This window comes from Perognathus longimembris, chromosome 11 (genome assembly GCF_023159225.1).
Source record: "Perognathus longimembris pacificus isolate PPM17 chromosome 11, ASM2315922v1, whole genome shotgun sequence".
Classification (NCBI taxonomy): domain Eukaryota; kingdom Metazoa; phylum Chordata; class Mammalia; order Rodentia; family Heteromyidae; genus Perognathus; species Perognathus longimembris.
The window spans coordinates 3,899,842-3,917,280 of NC_063171.1; the positions used below are offsets into that span (position 1 = coordinate 3,899,842).

The following is a 17,439-nucleotide window of genomic DNA, read 5'->3' on the forward strand; positions in this document are numbered from 1 at the left end:
CACACAAAAAAATGGGTTGAAGTATTACAACATGAAAAAGATACACGCTACCTATCATCCTAGGCCAAGCTAGAACAACTTACTACATAGATGAATGAGAAACCATATGTAAATGCCTGGTAAACCCAAAGTACTTTATACAACATAAAAACACAGAAACTACAAATCTAATGGCTTGTTTCACATTCATTTTTGCCTCTTATTAGCTAGGTGACTTGAGTTTAGGTCAGCATTGAAAGCTTTGGTATGTATGTTCATCTAAAATAAGGAATAGGTGTATACTCAGTATAGTAATACTGAATTAATAATACAGTGTAATTATATTAATAATTAATTATCTGGACTCCCTCTTTATAAATACTAACTTGTAACAATTCATTAGTAGGGAGTATAAGGTATACATATACTCCAATAATAGCTGAATTATACAACCAACAAAAGCAGATTTCAATACTGCTACAATGCCAACTTTATCTTCATATGTCAAAAGAGCTTTGGAGAATTACCAGCTGACACCTCATTATAATGAGTGCTAGAGGACTGCTCAAAGGTAATAAATATAAATAATGAATCAGCTGAAATCAGCACTATCAACTTTCAAAGTTTGTGCATGTAATTCATACTTGATGAATAATGAATCTCTAGATTTTTCCTAGAAGAAACTTGTAACCAAAGAAAAATGTTATGATACATAAATAAAAATGCCTTTGGTGATGATGTTCCAAAACAATTTATTTATAAGAATCAGTCAGGATAAGTTCAAATCCAGCTTAACTGCTTACTAGCTGTCTGACCCTGAGCAAGTTACATAGTATCTCTGTATTTTAATTACCCCATCTATAATATTAGGAGACTGAATACTCAGCTTACAGGGTTTTTGTGAAGGTTCACCGCGTTGATATTTATAAAGCATTTACATCCATACAATGCAAGTCATAAACACAAAATTAGCCATTCCATAATTACTTACCTACCTACCTGGCATTCTATATACAAAATCACATTCTGAAAATACCACAAGTAGTATTGTGCCCCAAACGTAAAGAGTACATACTTACTTCTACTCCAAATAACACAACACTTCTGACTCCAGGAATGTCTGCTAATGCTGCCTCTACTTCTGGTAATACCATTGAAAACTTGGTCTTCGGCAGAACCAGTTTTACCCCTGTTAAGTCAATTTCTTGAACAGTACTTCCAAGACCTTTGGGGTACTGCTCTGTTACAATAACTGGAATTCCTAAAATCCGGGCCCCTTGCAACTGAAAAAGCATAAGCAAACAAAGAACGATGATCAATATATACGAGTACATATATATGCGACTATATATCATGCACAGCAAACTGGAGCAAATAACCACACATACCAGCCTTTGTCCCACGCTGATAATATCCCCAAAATACTTGATGGCTGGCCTGAACCTTTCCTGCATATCACAGCAAAAAAACACAGTGCTTGAAGGTGTAAGATTTCCCAGGGTAGTGAGCTGAGGAAAAACAGAAAATACAGGGAATTAGTCATTGTTATATTAGGACATTTACTTCCTATGTTCCTACTGTTTGACCCAGTAAGTTAATTTCTACAACTATTAATAAAAGAAAGTATCTGAATTACAGAAAAAAATACCCACAGCTATTCTCTTGCCTTTTAGTAGTGGAAATTAAAAACAAAACCAAGGGTCAACAATACAGGAATAGTTCAATTTAAACACATTCAGAATGACATCTTTATTCTTAAACATCATTTATCACCATCAAGAAAATCCATGAATTAAGACGGAAGTTGGGTATTAGATCTCTAAATTTCTTATCTGTTGCTGTAGTTTGCTTATTTAGGCCCAGTAAGGACCTACCAAAAAGCAAAAATGACTACTGAATATAAGAACTTACCAGGATTTGTAAACATTTATAAGAATCTATGCAGATCCTTAGAAATCCATGGTGCCTTACTGGCCACCTTGCAGAAAGCTATGGGAAGGACCCAATGCCACTACTCTTAGGAGTTATTCCTTAAAACAGCCCACTAATTATCTTGTTTGTAACCCTCAAAGCCACCCACAGATGAACAATTGCTAATAATTTTCTTAAGGAGTCTGTGTCCCAATTACACAGTGGTGGCTTTACTCAGCATGCTTTTGCCTCGGTCTTGTTATCTGTATGAGGCAGACTTGTGGAAAGTGTTCCTATATGAATTAAATGAACCACGGAAACAAGCCTCTGATCCTTACTGTGGTGGCTATTCTCATCAGTTCATACTTAATTTTGTCTGTGCTCTGGTCTGAGAAACTCAAGTTCTTTACTCTCTGGATGTTACTGACATGGCATTATGTGTGCTATTAACCAGGTACAATCCAATGTTAGAATGTGAGTCATCTCTCATGCTAACAACACTCTGTACTGACAAAATGAACACTCAAGCACCTTTGATTATGCATTCTAGAGCTGGCAGTTTGCTCACTCCATTTTCTAGGGCAAGAGTTATGCCTCCGTTTTGATCATTTTCTAAAGCATTAACATCTACATATAAAAAGCATGGCCAAGAAAATCATATGATTAGGGTATTGTTTAACCAATTACTACTCATGACCATGCATTTAAAATTCCCAGCAAACATTAAATCTTGGCTCAGATCTATATGTTTTTTTTTTTTTTGAATCATGGGTATATTCATTCCCAATGTGATTAGGGAACACTATATAAAACAGTTTACCTGAAACTGGCCAGTTTGAAAGTACTGTAACAGAACTCATTCAAGCCTATCATTCTACTTGCCACCATTCCCACCAGTTACATAAATGTGCTGGTGTCTATGCACTGACATATATAGTAGAACTCCAGTCCTCAGATATGAACAGCATTGCCTAATTCTGTACACATCCCCTAAAGAGTGGTTTGAGCCAGGCATCCATGGCTCATTTGAAATCCTAGCTATTCAGGATGGTCAAAATAATATTAGCAAACTTAAATAAATTCTTAGCCAGAATATCTGAGTAATTATTCAGAATTGTGGCTCTGCCTGTAACTTGATTCTTCCTTGTACTTGGCTTTAGCTAGTGAGGCAAGTTAACAGATCAGTTTAAGTCATATCAGACCTGGATTGAAGTCAGAAAATACAACCCTAAAATTCCTCAACATCCCACAAAACGTTCCTGGTCTAGGAAGTTGTCATTTATAATCTGAGTAGATATAGAAGGAAACCATAGAGAATACAATGGCAAGTCATGTTTTTATGCAGAGACAACCAGTTACAATTTTGTAAATCAAACATGTTCTACCTTACACAGACATTCTCTGTCCTCCTTAAAACATGGCTGCATTTGGTAATGAGCTGAAGAACAGGGTATAAAGGGAGGAGAGTAACTTTACCCAAGACACAGGAGAATAGCTGATACTGACTACTGCAGTTAACCATAGTGGTAAATGTATACTTAATGATGTGATTAGAAGGACCTTAATATCTCACACACCTCGTCTACCCATGAGGAAAACATCGAACACCCCAAATGAAGGGTTCTACCAAAACACCTTACTAGTTCTGCTCAACCTGTCAGACATGAAAAACAAAGTGAAAGAAAATGTTACAGCCCAGAGGAACTGATGGAAGCACAACAATGAAAGTGAGGTACTGTCCTATACTGGATTTTAGGATGGGAAAAGGACATCAAGAAAAGCTCCTGAAACTCAAATAAAGTGGAGTCTATTTAATAGTCGTGAATCAACGTTGGGTCCATGGCTGAACACATGCATCGCAGTAAAGTAAGACAGTAACATAGCAGTAAAGTAAGGCAGTAATGACAAAGGAATCCGGCTATAGGAGTACAGAGTCTAGATGACATGTTTTAAGTCTAAAACTATTCCAAAATAAATACTGTTGAAATAAACTATTTAAAACAAGAATTGTGGCCTTTCTATCCTATGGTGGTTGGGAGAAATGGTGTGGCTTTACAAATAACCTTACAAGCCAGAAGGAAGTTTTGTGTGTGTGTGTTTTTAAGTCTTATAGTTTCATTTATTTGTGTCCTGGATAGTATCCTGAGGGTCTTTGTGCTGTCTGCATTCTTCCCTTTCTAAACAAATTGTTGCACTGATTGTTTAATTTCAAATTATTTCCCAGTTCACTGATTCTCTCTTCCACATATATGAATCATTAGTTGGAGCTCTCTATCGTGTTTTTTTAATTATTACTTATTAATTGTCAAATTGATGTACAGAGGGGTTATAGTTTCGTACGTTAGGCCATGGGTACATTTCTTGTACTGTTTGTTACATCCTCCCTCATTCCTTCCTCCCCCCTTCCCCTTTCCCTCTTCCCCCATGAGTTGTTCAGTTTGTTTACACCAAATGGTTTTGCAAATATTTCTTTTGGAGTTGTTTGTCTTTTTATCCTTTGTATCTTGATTTTGATATTCCCTTTCACTTTCCTAGTTCTAATATCAATATATACAGTTTCCAATGTACTCAGATAAGATACAGTGATAGTGCAAGTACAACCACAGGAAGGGGATACAAGAGGATTATCAACAATAGAAGCTATGGTTTCACATGGCATGTTGAAAGTAATTACAACAATGATACAACAGTTGTTTCCATAACATGGAGTTCATTTCACTTAGCATTATCTTTATGCATTCATAAGGGCACAGCTATTAGGCTCTTGTGATGCTCTGCTGTGACTAGCCTAAATCTGTGCTAATTATTCCCTATGAGGGAGACCAGAGTCCATGTTCCTTTGGGTCTGGCTCACTTCACTTAGTATAATTTTTTCCAAGTCCTTCCATTTCCTTACAAATGGGGCAATGTCATTCTTTCTGAAAGAGGCATAAAATTCCATTGTGTATATGTACCACATTTTCCTGATCCATTCATCTACTGAGGGGCATCTGGGTTGGTTCCATATTTTAGCTATGACAAATTGTGCTGCGATAAACATTGTTGTGCTGGTGGCTTTAGTGTGTTCTTGTTTGTGGTCTTTTGGGTAGATGCCCAAAAGTGGGGCTGCTGGATCTTAGGGGAGCTCTATGTTTAGCCTAATGAGGAATCTCCATATTGCTTTCCAGAGTGGCTGACCCAGTTTACATTCCTACCAACAATGAAGTAGGGTTCCCTTTTGGTCACATCCCCTCCAACATTTATTATTGTTAGTTATCCTAATAAAGGACATTCTTACTGGGGTAAGATGGAATCTCAATGTTGTTTTGATTTGCATTTCTTTTATGGCCAGTGATGTAGAGCACTTTTTCATATGTTTCTTGGTCATTTTCATTTCCTCAGCAGAGAAGTCTCTTTTTAAGTCTTTAGCCCACTTGTTGAGGGGGCTGTTGGTTCTTTGTGGTTTTGTTTTGGAGGAATTTAATTTTTTTAGTTCTGCTTATATTTTAGATGAGGCCTTTGTCCATTGTATGGCTGGTAAAGATCTTCTCCCAATCTGTGGGCTTTCTGTTTATCTTGTGAGCTATGTCCTTTGCCCTGCAGAAGCTCTGCAGTTTGATGCAAATCAAACCAAAAAAAATTCAAACTCTGTCCAACCAATCTTCTATTCCTTGCCTCAAGCTCATTTGAATTCCAATAGGTTGTTGTAACAATTTACAATTTTATATAATTCCCGAACTTCCTCCTTTGATCCATGAATTTTCCTTAAACTGAAATCTATTGGACAACTGAAAATACTGACAGTAGTCAAACATTATACATTACTTTGAGATAATGGGTCCTGCCGCATCAAAAGCAGACTGGACTAACTAATGTCCTAAGGAAAAGCATGGTAATGTAATGACTAATCAATATATGTTTCAGAAACATGAAAAAATCACATAAAAATATATGTACATATATTCATACCTTCATGTGGTATATTATGTATTTTCAGACCCATACACATAGATACTGCATTTAAATATACATTCATTTAAATAGAAAAAGTTAATATCATACTTAATAGCTCCCTTAAAGTTTGAGATCAAACTCAAGTATAAATTCTTTAGAATTTTCATAGTTTCAATTTGTTCTTCGATTTCATATTTAATAGGCTTTTCTTCCCCAAGGCCTTACTAATGTTACTACTTCCTTGGAAATGTTCAATTTCCTTTTTCTTTCTTGTTTTTCCAGTCCTGGGATTGGGGTTTGAACTGAGGGCCTCTGATTGAAAGGCAGTTGCTTACCACACCTCTAGCTATTTATTTTGTGGGATGTTTTTGAGCAAGTATCTTCCTTCCTGTCCAGGCATATGCCTAGCCTGTCATCCACCTATATTTCAGGCTTCCTGCTGTAGCTAGGGTGACAGGTGTGTACCAGCATGCTAAAGTTTTTCTACTGAGATAAATTCTGAGACTTTTTTTGTTCAGGAATGGCCAGGAATCCTCCCTCTCTCAGCTGCCCAAGTACGTGTGATTACAAGTGTGAGCCACTAGTACCTAACTATATTCACCTTCTTTAAAACCAATGTGCTTTGACTATTTTCCAAAGATGACTGCTAAAATAAAATGAACCTGTCCTTACTCAGGAAGACACAAGGTAGCTTGTCTAACTAAATGACATACTCTGTACCACTTCTCACCCCCCACAAAATTAAATGCAGGGAAATTGTCACAGTTAGAGATGGTGTTCCCCAAAATTCATACATGAAAGTCCTACATCCTAGTACCTAATAAAATGACCTTTGGTAGAAATAACATCACTGTAGATACCATACTTAAGTAAGGTTATGGTTACCTAAGATTATATGACCAGAGTCCTTATAGAAAGGGAAAATTTCAGATACACACACACACACACACACACACACACACACACACACACACACACCAAGAATGTCCTGTGAACATGAAGGTGGAGATGGAGGTGGTGTGCCTTCAGACCAAGGAGTGCTGGAGACCACCACCAAACACAAGCTAGAGAGCAACAAGAAGCAGATTTCTCCTTGTGGCCCTCAGAAGAAACATACCTACTGACACTTTGATCTCAGACTCTGCTCTCCATAACTACTAGTATCTGTGGCTTAAATATTTTGTTAGAATAGCTCTCTCACAAACTATGAATACAGAATCATTTATGTTTAGGGATGACTAAAGTTTGAAAGTATAAGTGTGTGCTCCCTAAAAAATTTGATCATCACAAGATAGGCATAATTGCTTGAAAGAGAGTTTGATGAAGTTCTAGGATATCAGAATTTCAATCCAAAAAGCTTCCAACTTGCTTTCCACAGCTAAAGGAAGGCCTTACTTTAACACCAATTAATTTAAAATAGAGAGGCATGAGGTAAATGTCCCATTCCACCCCAGCCTACAAGGATTCTCTACACAGCATGGACCCATAAGCATTAGAATCTGAGTCCAAATATCAAATTCACTTATATTAGTTATATACGAATTTCACATCTCTGAATGCAATTCCCCTCTCTGTATTGGAGTATGTATAAGAGTATCTATGCCTCACAGGGCCATTTCAATGATTAAACAAGCTACATTACATATAGTCCATCAAGAATATGTTAGCCTATTATGATATCCTAAGAAACACTACACTACATTCAGCAGCTTGTGTTTTTTTTTTTTAAAAACTGTCTAATTAAGTTTGTTGGGCATGGGCTTGGCATTGAGGGGGGCGGTCCTGAGAGGCCGCCTCTCCTCCCGCCCTGGGGCTGCTTGGCTGTTATCCACTCCTACCCCCCTCGGTCCTGTCGGGAAAGGGTAGCTGACTAGTCCCGCCTCCCGTCTCAGAGCTCGTGTGGGCCAAGAATGGCGCCAGGCAGTCCTGTGGGGTGTGACATTAGCCCATGGAGGAGGTCCTAAGACGCTGCCCTTGGAGGGACAGCCCAAGTAGCCTGTCACTAGTGTCTAGCTGGCCGCTCCAGATCCCTCCCCTTCCTGCCGCCACTACTGCTAAAAATGTGGCTGTTTTTCCCTGAATAAACCGGAATTCCAAGAAGCTTTCCCAAGAACGCCCGCGTGTCCTGCATCCTCATTTAAGCATGAGAGGGGGGAGGGGCGTCTTCACGTCTACACACAGTCCAAGGCTTGCACGCGGGGTCGCACTCCAGCTGTTCCACCCAACACGCGAGCGGGTGAAAGGGCCTCACAGAGGTTAAATATTATTTACTAATATTCCTTGAGAAATCGATGTAATGCATGCACGTACGCGCGCTGCGTGGGCAACCCCCACCAATACTGCATAAACTTATGTTAACATTCAGCAGAATCAGAAAAGCGATTCATAAAGTAGTTTTACAGATGTGGCCAAAAGGAGTTACTGTTACATGATTTGGTCCTAGCCAAATCTTTTTAGGCCTTTCAGTTTCATCTAGACTGGGAGAATATGTCACTAATTTTTATAATATGTTCACCTACTGTAAACACTGATGTTATAGGCCTAATACTACTCCCTAGTTTGCCAACTAACATCTAAGCTAACTCCTCAAGAGAAGCCAGCAGCTTCTCAGGCTGCTGACTGGAAGCAAGAGGAAACTGGACAGAACGCAGAAACATAGTGATGTATAAATCTACATGAGGATTTCCTTTGCCTAAGTGAAAGGAAAAAAGATGCAGTTTATAGCTTTCCTGCTCAAACACAGTTTATTTATATGTAACCTCTAATACATTTCCAGGAACAAAAAGCATACAATGGTTGGCACATTATCCCGGAATGCTAGATTTTAAGTGACCCCCTACCAGAATCAAACCAATGGGTGGGCGGCCATATCACCCCAGATCCTCAGTGGCTGAGTACCCCATCTCCAGATGTGCACTGCCTGTTCATTCACCCTGATTTCTGAGCCATAACGGTTCTTCCTTCCAAGCTCCTAAAGCAAAGGTCCTACCATCAAAACCCAGTAAGTCTAAGGCAGAGCCAAGTCCAGGCCTTCTCCTTTCTAAATTCTTCCTTTTCTCCCTTCAGACCACCAGCTCTGGCTCTTCTCTCCTAGTTGTAAAATGTCTGTGCCCAGTTTAAAACTTTCAAGACTATGAAAGCTAAATCCAAATCCCTTCTCAACCATCCTAGGAAAAGGTCAAAATAACCTTCTCAGGGAGGCCCTTATCTCCTGCCCTTACAGAGCTACTAATGCCTTCCCTTCTCCCTACAGAAGCAGCCTCCTCCCTGAAGTCCTTCTCATGCCGGCCTTCACTGTCTGTATTCTGCTTAGGCAAAACCTTCCCAAGGCAAAGACAGGAAAAAGAAACATTCTTGTAAGGGGATGATTTACAGGTATGTCCAGGGTTTCCATTAGCTAAAACTTGGGAAATGCCTTTTGAAAAATTAAAAATGTATGAGTCTCATAAAATGACCTCAATTCTCACTATATAATCCTCTCATTTATCTTCCTTCCTATGTCTCTATATCCATAGGACTTCAAGCATTTGATAAAGCTGCTGCAAACAAATGAACCATGCATGAAACTTGAGCTATGTCTTCAGCTACCTGAGATGTCAGCAGACAGTCTCTATGACAGGATGGTTAAGGAAAAGACCTGCCAGAGAGGATGTTACCACCACCAACCAACAGCCACAGCAGTCACAGCAAGTGTTAAGGGAGACTCAGATCCTTACAAAACAAGAGCGTATTTCACTGTATGTGATAATCTGGCCCAGAGGTTTCAGGGCCTACACTTAGGAAAAACAATAAATCACACTATTTAAGCAGGAGACTACCTCTGGCAAGTTCTTTGTGCTGCTTTGAAGAAGGGGCCTATGTCTCCCTATCTTCACTTTTCCAAATGGCTACCTTGAGGCTGAGTGACAGGTATTTATTTAAAAAAAAGAAAGAGTAGCATCAAGGCAGATAAACAAAAGCTCAAGTTTATTGTTTTCCAGATTGTTCAATACTCTCATTAAGAACAAAAATAAATAAAAAGGAAAGAAAGAAAACAGGAAAGGCTACCACAGGGGCTAGCTTTATCATATAGAGTTGTTTCCTAACCTCTATCTCAATGCTCTGTTCTTCTGGGAAGTGAGTTAAGATGACAAGGTAAGGACAAGAACCAAATCCAGATTTGCATCCTCTGTGCCATGTATGGCTTTAAAGCTGCCACTGAAATGTTTGTGGAATGAACTCGAGCACCTCTTCTAGCCATAAAATGTCACTGGAATTACACAGATGGGTTCCAGAAAACACAGTAGTCATAAAAAGAAATACGTTCTCTTATGAGAGAGAGAGACAGAGACAGAGACAGAGACAGAGAGTGTGTGTGTGAAAGAGAAAGAGAGAGAGAGACAGAGAGAGAGGACTCACATAAATATAAAAGTATTAGATATGGTACTTGGCATATGTATGTATAGTATTCCTTTGTATTATCTACTTTATACTACAAGAGGCACTCAGTTGAAACAGTCAATGCTTTATGATTAGTAGAACAAAACAATATAAAAGTAATTTACATATTCCAAAAATATGAAGTATAAACATATGACCTGGCAAAGTTGTTCAGACCTATGAGGCTCAGGTAGCAGAGCTGTGGGCTAAGGCCAGTTCCAGACCATAAAAGCAGGAGACCCTTACCAGAAAAGGAACCTTAACAACAAAATAAGCTGGAGGTGTGGCTCAGGTAGTAGCACGCACAAGGCCTTGGGCTCAAACCCCAGTACCACCAATTTTTTTTCTTAAATAAACATATGCAATTGATGAGCTTAATAATTTCTGGCTATTTAATGCAAAAAATAGCAGTGCTTGGGCTGCGAATATGGCCTAGTGGTAGAGTGCTTGCCTCACATACATGAAGCCTTGGGTTCAATTCCTCAGCACCACTTATGTAGAAAAAGCCAGAAGTGGCACTGTGGCTCAAATGGTAGAGTGCTAGCCTTGAGCAAAAAGAAGTCAGGGACAGTACTCAGACCCCGAGTTCAAGCCCTGGGACTGGCAAAAAAAATAGCAGTGCTTAATGAATGTAAAAAAAAATGCTATTGTTAAAATTATTTTAAATATAACAACAAGAACTGATTGTACATAAAATATTAAAAAAGCTGTGACTTGACGCTTATTGCGTTTTGAGTTATGTCTGAGACATTTCCAGCATATACATTTACATTATTAACTTTCAGAGTGTTTCATTTGAGTTGTCAGGCCTTGAAATTTTCAAGATATAAAAATCTTACCTTGGGAAATGAGAAAAAAAAATTCAGATGAGGTCTGAGTTGGGTGGGAGCTCACTATTTCTTCCAAAGGTATCAGGAAGTGCTTTGCAAACCCCGGATCTTCAGAGGAGCCCCAGACCTTCTCAGAACTTGGACACTGACCTTTGTAAATGGATTTATCAAAATGCATCCAACATTGGGGTTTTGGCAGCAGTAATCTAAATAGACTGACAGGGAGGGTTGCAGAGTGACGTCAGCCCCGAGAACACGCAAAGATATAAAAATGAAGACTCCTTCCTATAATCCCAGCAAACCAGAGGATGGGGCAGGAAGGAAGGAAGTTCAAGGCCAGCAGGGCTACACTGTGAGGGAGTGTCTCAAAGTATTAAAGTGAACATGCAGAGAATCTTAAGCACCAAAGACAGTGCTGTGTATGTAGGCTGCAAAGGAAAGCCTGGGCATCGCATCACTACCCTTTGGGCTCTTTCAGAGGACACTGAACCCCTTTGGACTCTGTCCTCTGAACCTAACTTCATCGGGGCTAAACTGCCTGCTCCGGAGGACTCTGGCATTGGTGCTGGGATAATGAATAGGAAATATGGCCCATTCAGCTTGCAACCAGGCTGATAAAAACCTAGATAATGATCCTCAGAAAATGGCACTTGGGGGTTGGAGCATGACTCAAGTGGAAACCACAGAATGCAGAAAAAGAAGAAGAGAGGAAGAGGAAGAAATAAAAGGAAAAAGAAAATGGCACGTGATTTAAAATCCCTGCTAACCTCAAATCCCTACATTTCCATTTGGGCTTCCCAAGATTTGTCTTGGCAGTTTTACAGCTATAGAAAAAAAATGCAGATGGTGTAGTGGCTAAATTACACTTTATATTCTTTTCTTTCAGAAATATAAATTCTCAAGTGAATCCTCTGATTTTAAAGAAAAGAATGACTTACCTAGTATTAGTGCACTGCTTTGAACAATATAAAAATAACGAATCCCAGTAATCCTCAAGTTAAAACTTTTGTCAGCCAGCTGGGTGTAGGAATTTTTAATTCCTGCTCCGGCTTCGGTTGGGTATGTAAGGGGTAGTGCAGTGCTGGGCCAGCACCTTCTGTGCGCAAAGGCTACCGAAATGTCATCAAGGGGACCCAGCTGTTGGACGGTGGCTAGGAGGCGGCTTGCAAAGGGCGATTCCCACTCAAGGTTAAGGAACGCGCAAGCCCTCGGATCCCAGCGCCAGGAAGGGGGAAAGGGTCGGCGAAGTTTGCGTTTTTCTTAAGGCGTGAACACAACTCCGGGAAACCATCACGGACGCCGACACCCCACGGGCTCTTCTCTCTCGTTTCCCAGCACCCATCAAAATAACGCCGCGGCGCGGACCGCACAGCGCTGTGGAGACGCAGGGGGCTGGCGCTCCGGGCGGGAGCACACCGCGGGCACTGCATTGGCGCGGCCGCCCGGAGGCCCTTGCCCCAAGTTCGGGCCGGAGACCGACGAGGGCAGTCACCGTGGGCCAGCCGGATTCTCAGATCCGGGAAGACGAGACCCGGCCCTGCCCGCTCGGCGAGGCGCGCCGGGCGCGCGGGCGGCGGCACCTGAGGAGCGCGCGCCGGGACGGGGACGCGGGATCGCGGGGACGAGTGGCCCGGGCTCCGGCGTGCACTCACCTGGATCTGCAGCGGCACGAGGCGCAGCTTGCAGCGCTCGCTCACCGCGAAGCCCTTGGGCAAGTCCACGTACTGGCCCCACTCCTCGGCGAAGAGCTGCACCACGAATTTCCGGTGCATGTCGATCTGGTCTCCGTACAGGCCGAGGAACTTCTGGATCAGCAGCTCGTAGCCCGCCCCGTGCGGCACTGAGGAGGGCCGAGCGAAGACCGAAAAGCAGAAGAGCACCGGGACAGGGCCCGACGGCGTCCCCACGCCCCCGCTGCTGGCGAGCGCCGGGACGCCCGGCTCCAGCGCCGCCATGTTCCTTGCCCGCGCGCGGGTGTGCGATCGCCGAGGCCGCCGCCGGGACGCAGACACCGCCCGCCGGTCCGCTTGCCCCGCCGGCGCGCCCCGCCTCCGCGAGCAGCCCGCCCGCCGGCGCGCCCGGGCGGAGGGGCGGGTCCCCCGCGCCTGGGCTGAGGGGCGGGTCCCCGAGTTCCCGGTGCGCCCGGGCTAAGGGGCGGGGTACCCGAGGCCGCGGTGCGCCCGGGCGGAGGGGTGGGGTCCCCGGGGCCGCGTTCGCCGGAGCGCTTCCCGCCCTAGCGGAGGCGGAGGCCGCGGCTGGGGTGGGCGGTGAGTGAGGCCCCGGGTGCGCGCAGCCCGGGAACAGCGCGCGCCCGCCGTCCTCCCTCTCTAGCCGCACCCGCCGCCTCCCGGACAGCTCTCGGAGCGCACCGGGGCTGGCCCGGCAGACCTACGTTCTCAGTGCCCCGGGCTCCAGGTGGCCCGGGACCGACTGCGTCCCCCGCCTTTCCCGCAGCCTCTCCCGCCTCTGACAGCGCGGTTGACCGGGGCGGTGGCTCCGTGTCGGTGTCTGGGAGGATGGGGCGGCGGGAGAGCCGGGGGCGGGAGGCGGGGGCACTGGGTGCCAGGATAATCCCCCGGGACGGGTCACCTGTGAGCCTCGAGGGTGACAGTGAAGAAGGGCAAGGAATTGTTTACTTGCAAGTCAGCCTGAGTGGGAAATTTCATAATTTCTTTTTCAGTACCAGGCAGCACAGGGTTTAAAATGATGAAGGTTTGCGGTCTCTGGCCTTCCTTTATCTCAGCTCAGGTTCTAGAAGGACTTGGAATAGGTTGGAATGGAACCGCAAAATACAAGAAGGATCCTAAAACAAAAACTTCCCATTCCAATAGGATTTCGTTTTTTCAATGAGTGTAAAAGACGACCCGCTGATAATCCTGGGCACTATAAACCATGATAATTAACTGGAATTAGAAGAGCATAGAATTCAGCCAACCAAGTTTCCTGTAACATCAGATTCTAGGATGATAAGTTCCTCATTGTCAGCATCAAGTGGGATTTGAGATTTAGAGATGCTCTGTTCTAGTAAGGGTGTGTGTGTGTGTGTGTGTGTGTGTTACTGGAACTTGAATTCAGGGCGTGGGCACTGTCCCTTAGCTTTTTCTCAAGGTTAGCGCTGCTCCACAGTTTGAGTCACAGATCTACTTCCGGCTTTTTTTTTTTCTCCTGGTTAATAGAAGATAAGAGTCTCATGGTCTTTCCTTCCATCCAAGGTCCTGAGATCTCGGCTCCCTGCCTAGCCCAGATTACAGCCTGAGCCCATGAGGCAGAAGTAAGACCTTTCTGTGTGTTCCAGTCTTGGGGCTTGAACTCAGGGACTAGGCACTATCCCTGAGTTTTTTTGTTCAAGAATAGCATGCTACCACTTGAGACATAGTTCTAGTTCTGCCTTTTTGGGGTACTTAATTGGAGATGAGAGTCTCAAGGACTTTCCTGCCTGGGCTGGCTTCTAACGGTGATTCTCAGATCTCAGCCTCCTGAGTGGCCACCAGTGCTCAGCTCAATGATAACTTTTAAAGCAGAATTTCTCAGCTACCACTCCTGATTTTCTTTTAAATACATTTATTTCCCAGAGGGAAATGATGTCTAGTGTCATCCTTGGTCTGTGACCTCACTAGATGGCTTGTACCCGCTGGCCTTCAATAAACCAAAAATATTTCTAGACAGGACCAGATAACCCTAGCAAAGAACTTTGCTGTCAGGTGAGAGGCATACCACTTTACTAAAACTCTCATATCATCCTTTGGCCTGTCTTGCACCCAAATTACTGGTAGTTTCTAGGTCTTAGTGAAATTTGAGGGAATGCATGTACCACTTACCTAACCTTCAAACCTCAAAGGGTCTTTGTGTTGATATCACTTCACTGCAAGGCTGTCCACATGTAGATATGGAATTTGTTCTAATAATCTAGTAATTTCCAAAGAGAAGCTTCTCCATAAAGACTAACTATGGAAGTATTCTTTCTATTCCACTGAGATCTTCTAAATTAGCAGAGATTAAAGATGGGCCCGGGTTTCAGGGTACCCTCAACAAGTACCTTTGCAATTGTTTCACCATTGATGGTGGCCCTAAGCTGACCTAGCTTGTTCCATTCAGACTTTTGAAATAGGTTTTTTTGATTTTGCTAAACCATTTGTCATATACACTACATATCCTGGGGTAGGCCTTTGACAGCCTAATTGAATGGTAATAGCATCTCAAATAATATGAATAAAATAGCTGTGTGATGGCCACATTCACCTTTATTGAGAGCCAGTTGTGTGTCAGGGAGCCTATCACTATAGAAAAGTGACGTGCAGGCCCATTTCACTGACAAGTTACTCTTCTCAAGAATTCAATTAACAGAGTGATGACTAGAGTGACTTTTATAAATGTTATTGGAAGGAGTCTGTGAAAAAAAAAAGCCCATAAATGCATATCCCAGTGACAGCTAGACTGTGTGGATGGGTCCATTTCATTATTGTGGAGAAAGTGCTAAAGTGAAATGATCTCAGAACCCTAAGAAGTTTAGCTAATTAAAAGCTAAACACATAGTTTCAGAATTTAAATTGTAAGCACTTGAAGAAGTTACATTGTATCATACTGATCAGTATATTGATATACTGCAAAAACAAACCCCCAAATCTCAGTGGATGAGTACAACATTCACTTGATTCTCATTTTTTCTAAGTGAAGGGCAGCATTTGACAAATGGATTGCTTTTTTATTCTAATCACTCCCTATTCTCCATCCCATCCCTTGCATATCACTTACATATTTCTACTTCTGCTTACTTTTCAAGTTCTTTTCCCATTTTCTCTTGTTCCCCAAACCTATTACCATTTTAGCACATGAGTTCTCAGTACTCACACCTGTGGCTTTAAATACACTCCAGTACCTTTGTGTTCTAAACTGATGGCATCTGGACCCTCACCTCTGAACTCCAGACAAGTGCCTATTCGAAATCTCCCACCAGATAGCTAGCACAAGATAGTTAGCAGATGTCTTACATTCAACAGAAATAAAAAAGGGTTCTTGGTTTTGCCACCTTTCTGAACATTTTCCTTCCTCTGTTAGTATCTAAGCAAACAGCAGCTTTAGTTTAGTCACTGGACACAATAGTCATGTGTTTATCAATTAATTTTCTCTCTTTTCTCCTCCTTATCTCCTTCAACGCATTCTCAAGACTGGATGGTTAAGAAGGATGGTTAAGAATACCACATCTGTTATGGACACTAGTCTTGTCACTCTCGTCATCACTCATCTGTTCACAGTTTACCAGGAATAGCACATTGTGTTTGACTTTGTAGCTCAGTTTACCTAACTAACTCCATTTATCACACAGACAACAGGATGGTGCTTTAAAAACATATTAAAAGCTACAGCCCAGCTCAAAATCCTTTAGTACATAGAAACCAATGTTAAGAGAATAGAACTTAAAAAGAAAATCTATGGGGGCTGGGAATATGGCCTAGTGGCAAGAGTGCTTGCCTCGTATACATGAAGCCCTGGGTTCAATTCCCCAGCACCACATATATAGAAAATGGCCACACATGGCACTGTGGCTCAAGCGGCAGAGTGCTAGCCTTGAGCAAAAAGAAGCCAGAGACAGTGCTCAGGCCCTGAGTCCAAGCCCAGGACTGGCAAAAAAAAAAAAAAAAATCTATGATAATTTCTGTTAAAAAACTTGAAGAAAAGATTGATTATGAAAGAATGGGTGGGAGGATTAACCATAGAAATGGAAATGTCAAAATAACCAAATGTAACTAAAAACTGGAAGTAGACTGTTGAGAACAAAATGTTCCTTGGGATAGAAATCTGATTATATAATACAAAAAAGTGATTTAGTAATACTATGAAGAGATAAATATAAGTTATCTAATGTGAAGAATAGAGAATATGAAGATGAGTATTATTAACTCACATATAAAATAATTTAGCATATGTATTTGGCATCCAATAGGGAAAAGACAGAGTGGGAAAAAGGGAATAGTTGAAGAACTTATGTCCCCAAATAAGACTTACTGTTAAGGACTCGGCATGTAACTTTTATCCTAGAGTCTGCTTTCTAGAGAAACCAAGCCTGTGACATTTTGTGTCAGGAATGACCCAAAGTGGCCAATGGGGATGAGATTATTAGGCTGGTAATACATAATTGGCCACTAATATCTGCCAGGAAAATAGAAATGTTAAAAGTATCATACTTCCCTGGGGCTGGGGATATGGCCTAGTGGCAAGAGTGCCTGCCTCATATACATGAGGCCCTGGGTTCAATTCCCCAGCACCACATATACAGAAAATGGCCAGAAGTGGCGCTGTGGCTGAAGTGGCAGAGTGCTAGCCTTGAGCAAAAAGAAGCCAGGGACAGTGCTCAGGCCCCGAGTCCAAG

At 42.3% G+C, this 17,439-nt stretch overlaps 1 protein-coding gene across 2 annotated transcripts in view; it reads right to left on the reverse strand.

Moving 5' to 3' along the window:
• Isoc1 (isochorismatase domain containing 1) overlaps window positions 1–13,106 on the reverse strand; it is a 38,966-nt gene extending 25,860 nt beyond the window's left edge. The window contains exons 1-3 of one of the 2 annotated variants that reach the window (XM_048356961.1): window positions 12,725–13,106; window positions 1,368–1,487; window positions 1,059–1,262 (exon numbers count right to left, since the gene is read on the reverse strand). In XM_048356961.1, the coding sequence (XP_048212918.1) occupies window positions 1,059–1,262; window positions 1,368–1,487; window positions 12,725–13,027 (627 nt within the window). In that variant the 5' untranslated portion in view covers window positions 13,028–13,106. The remainder of the gene's footprint in view (window positions 1–1,058; window positions 1,263–1,367; window positions 1,488–12,724) is intronic. The other variant, XM_048356960.1, reaches the window with a different exon arrangement.
• Window positions 13,107–17,439: the final 4,333 nt, after the last annotated feature.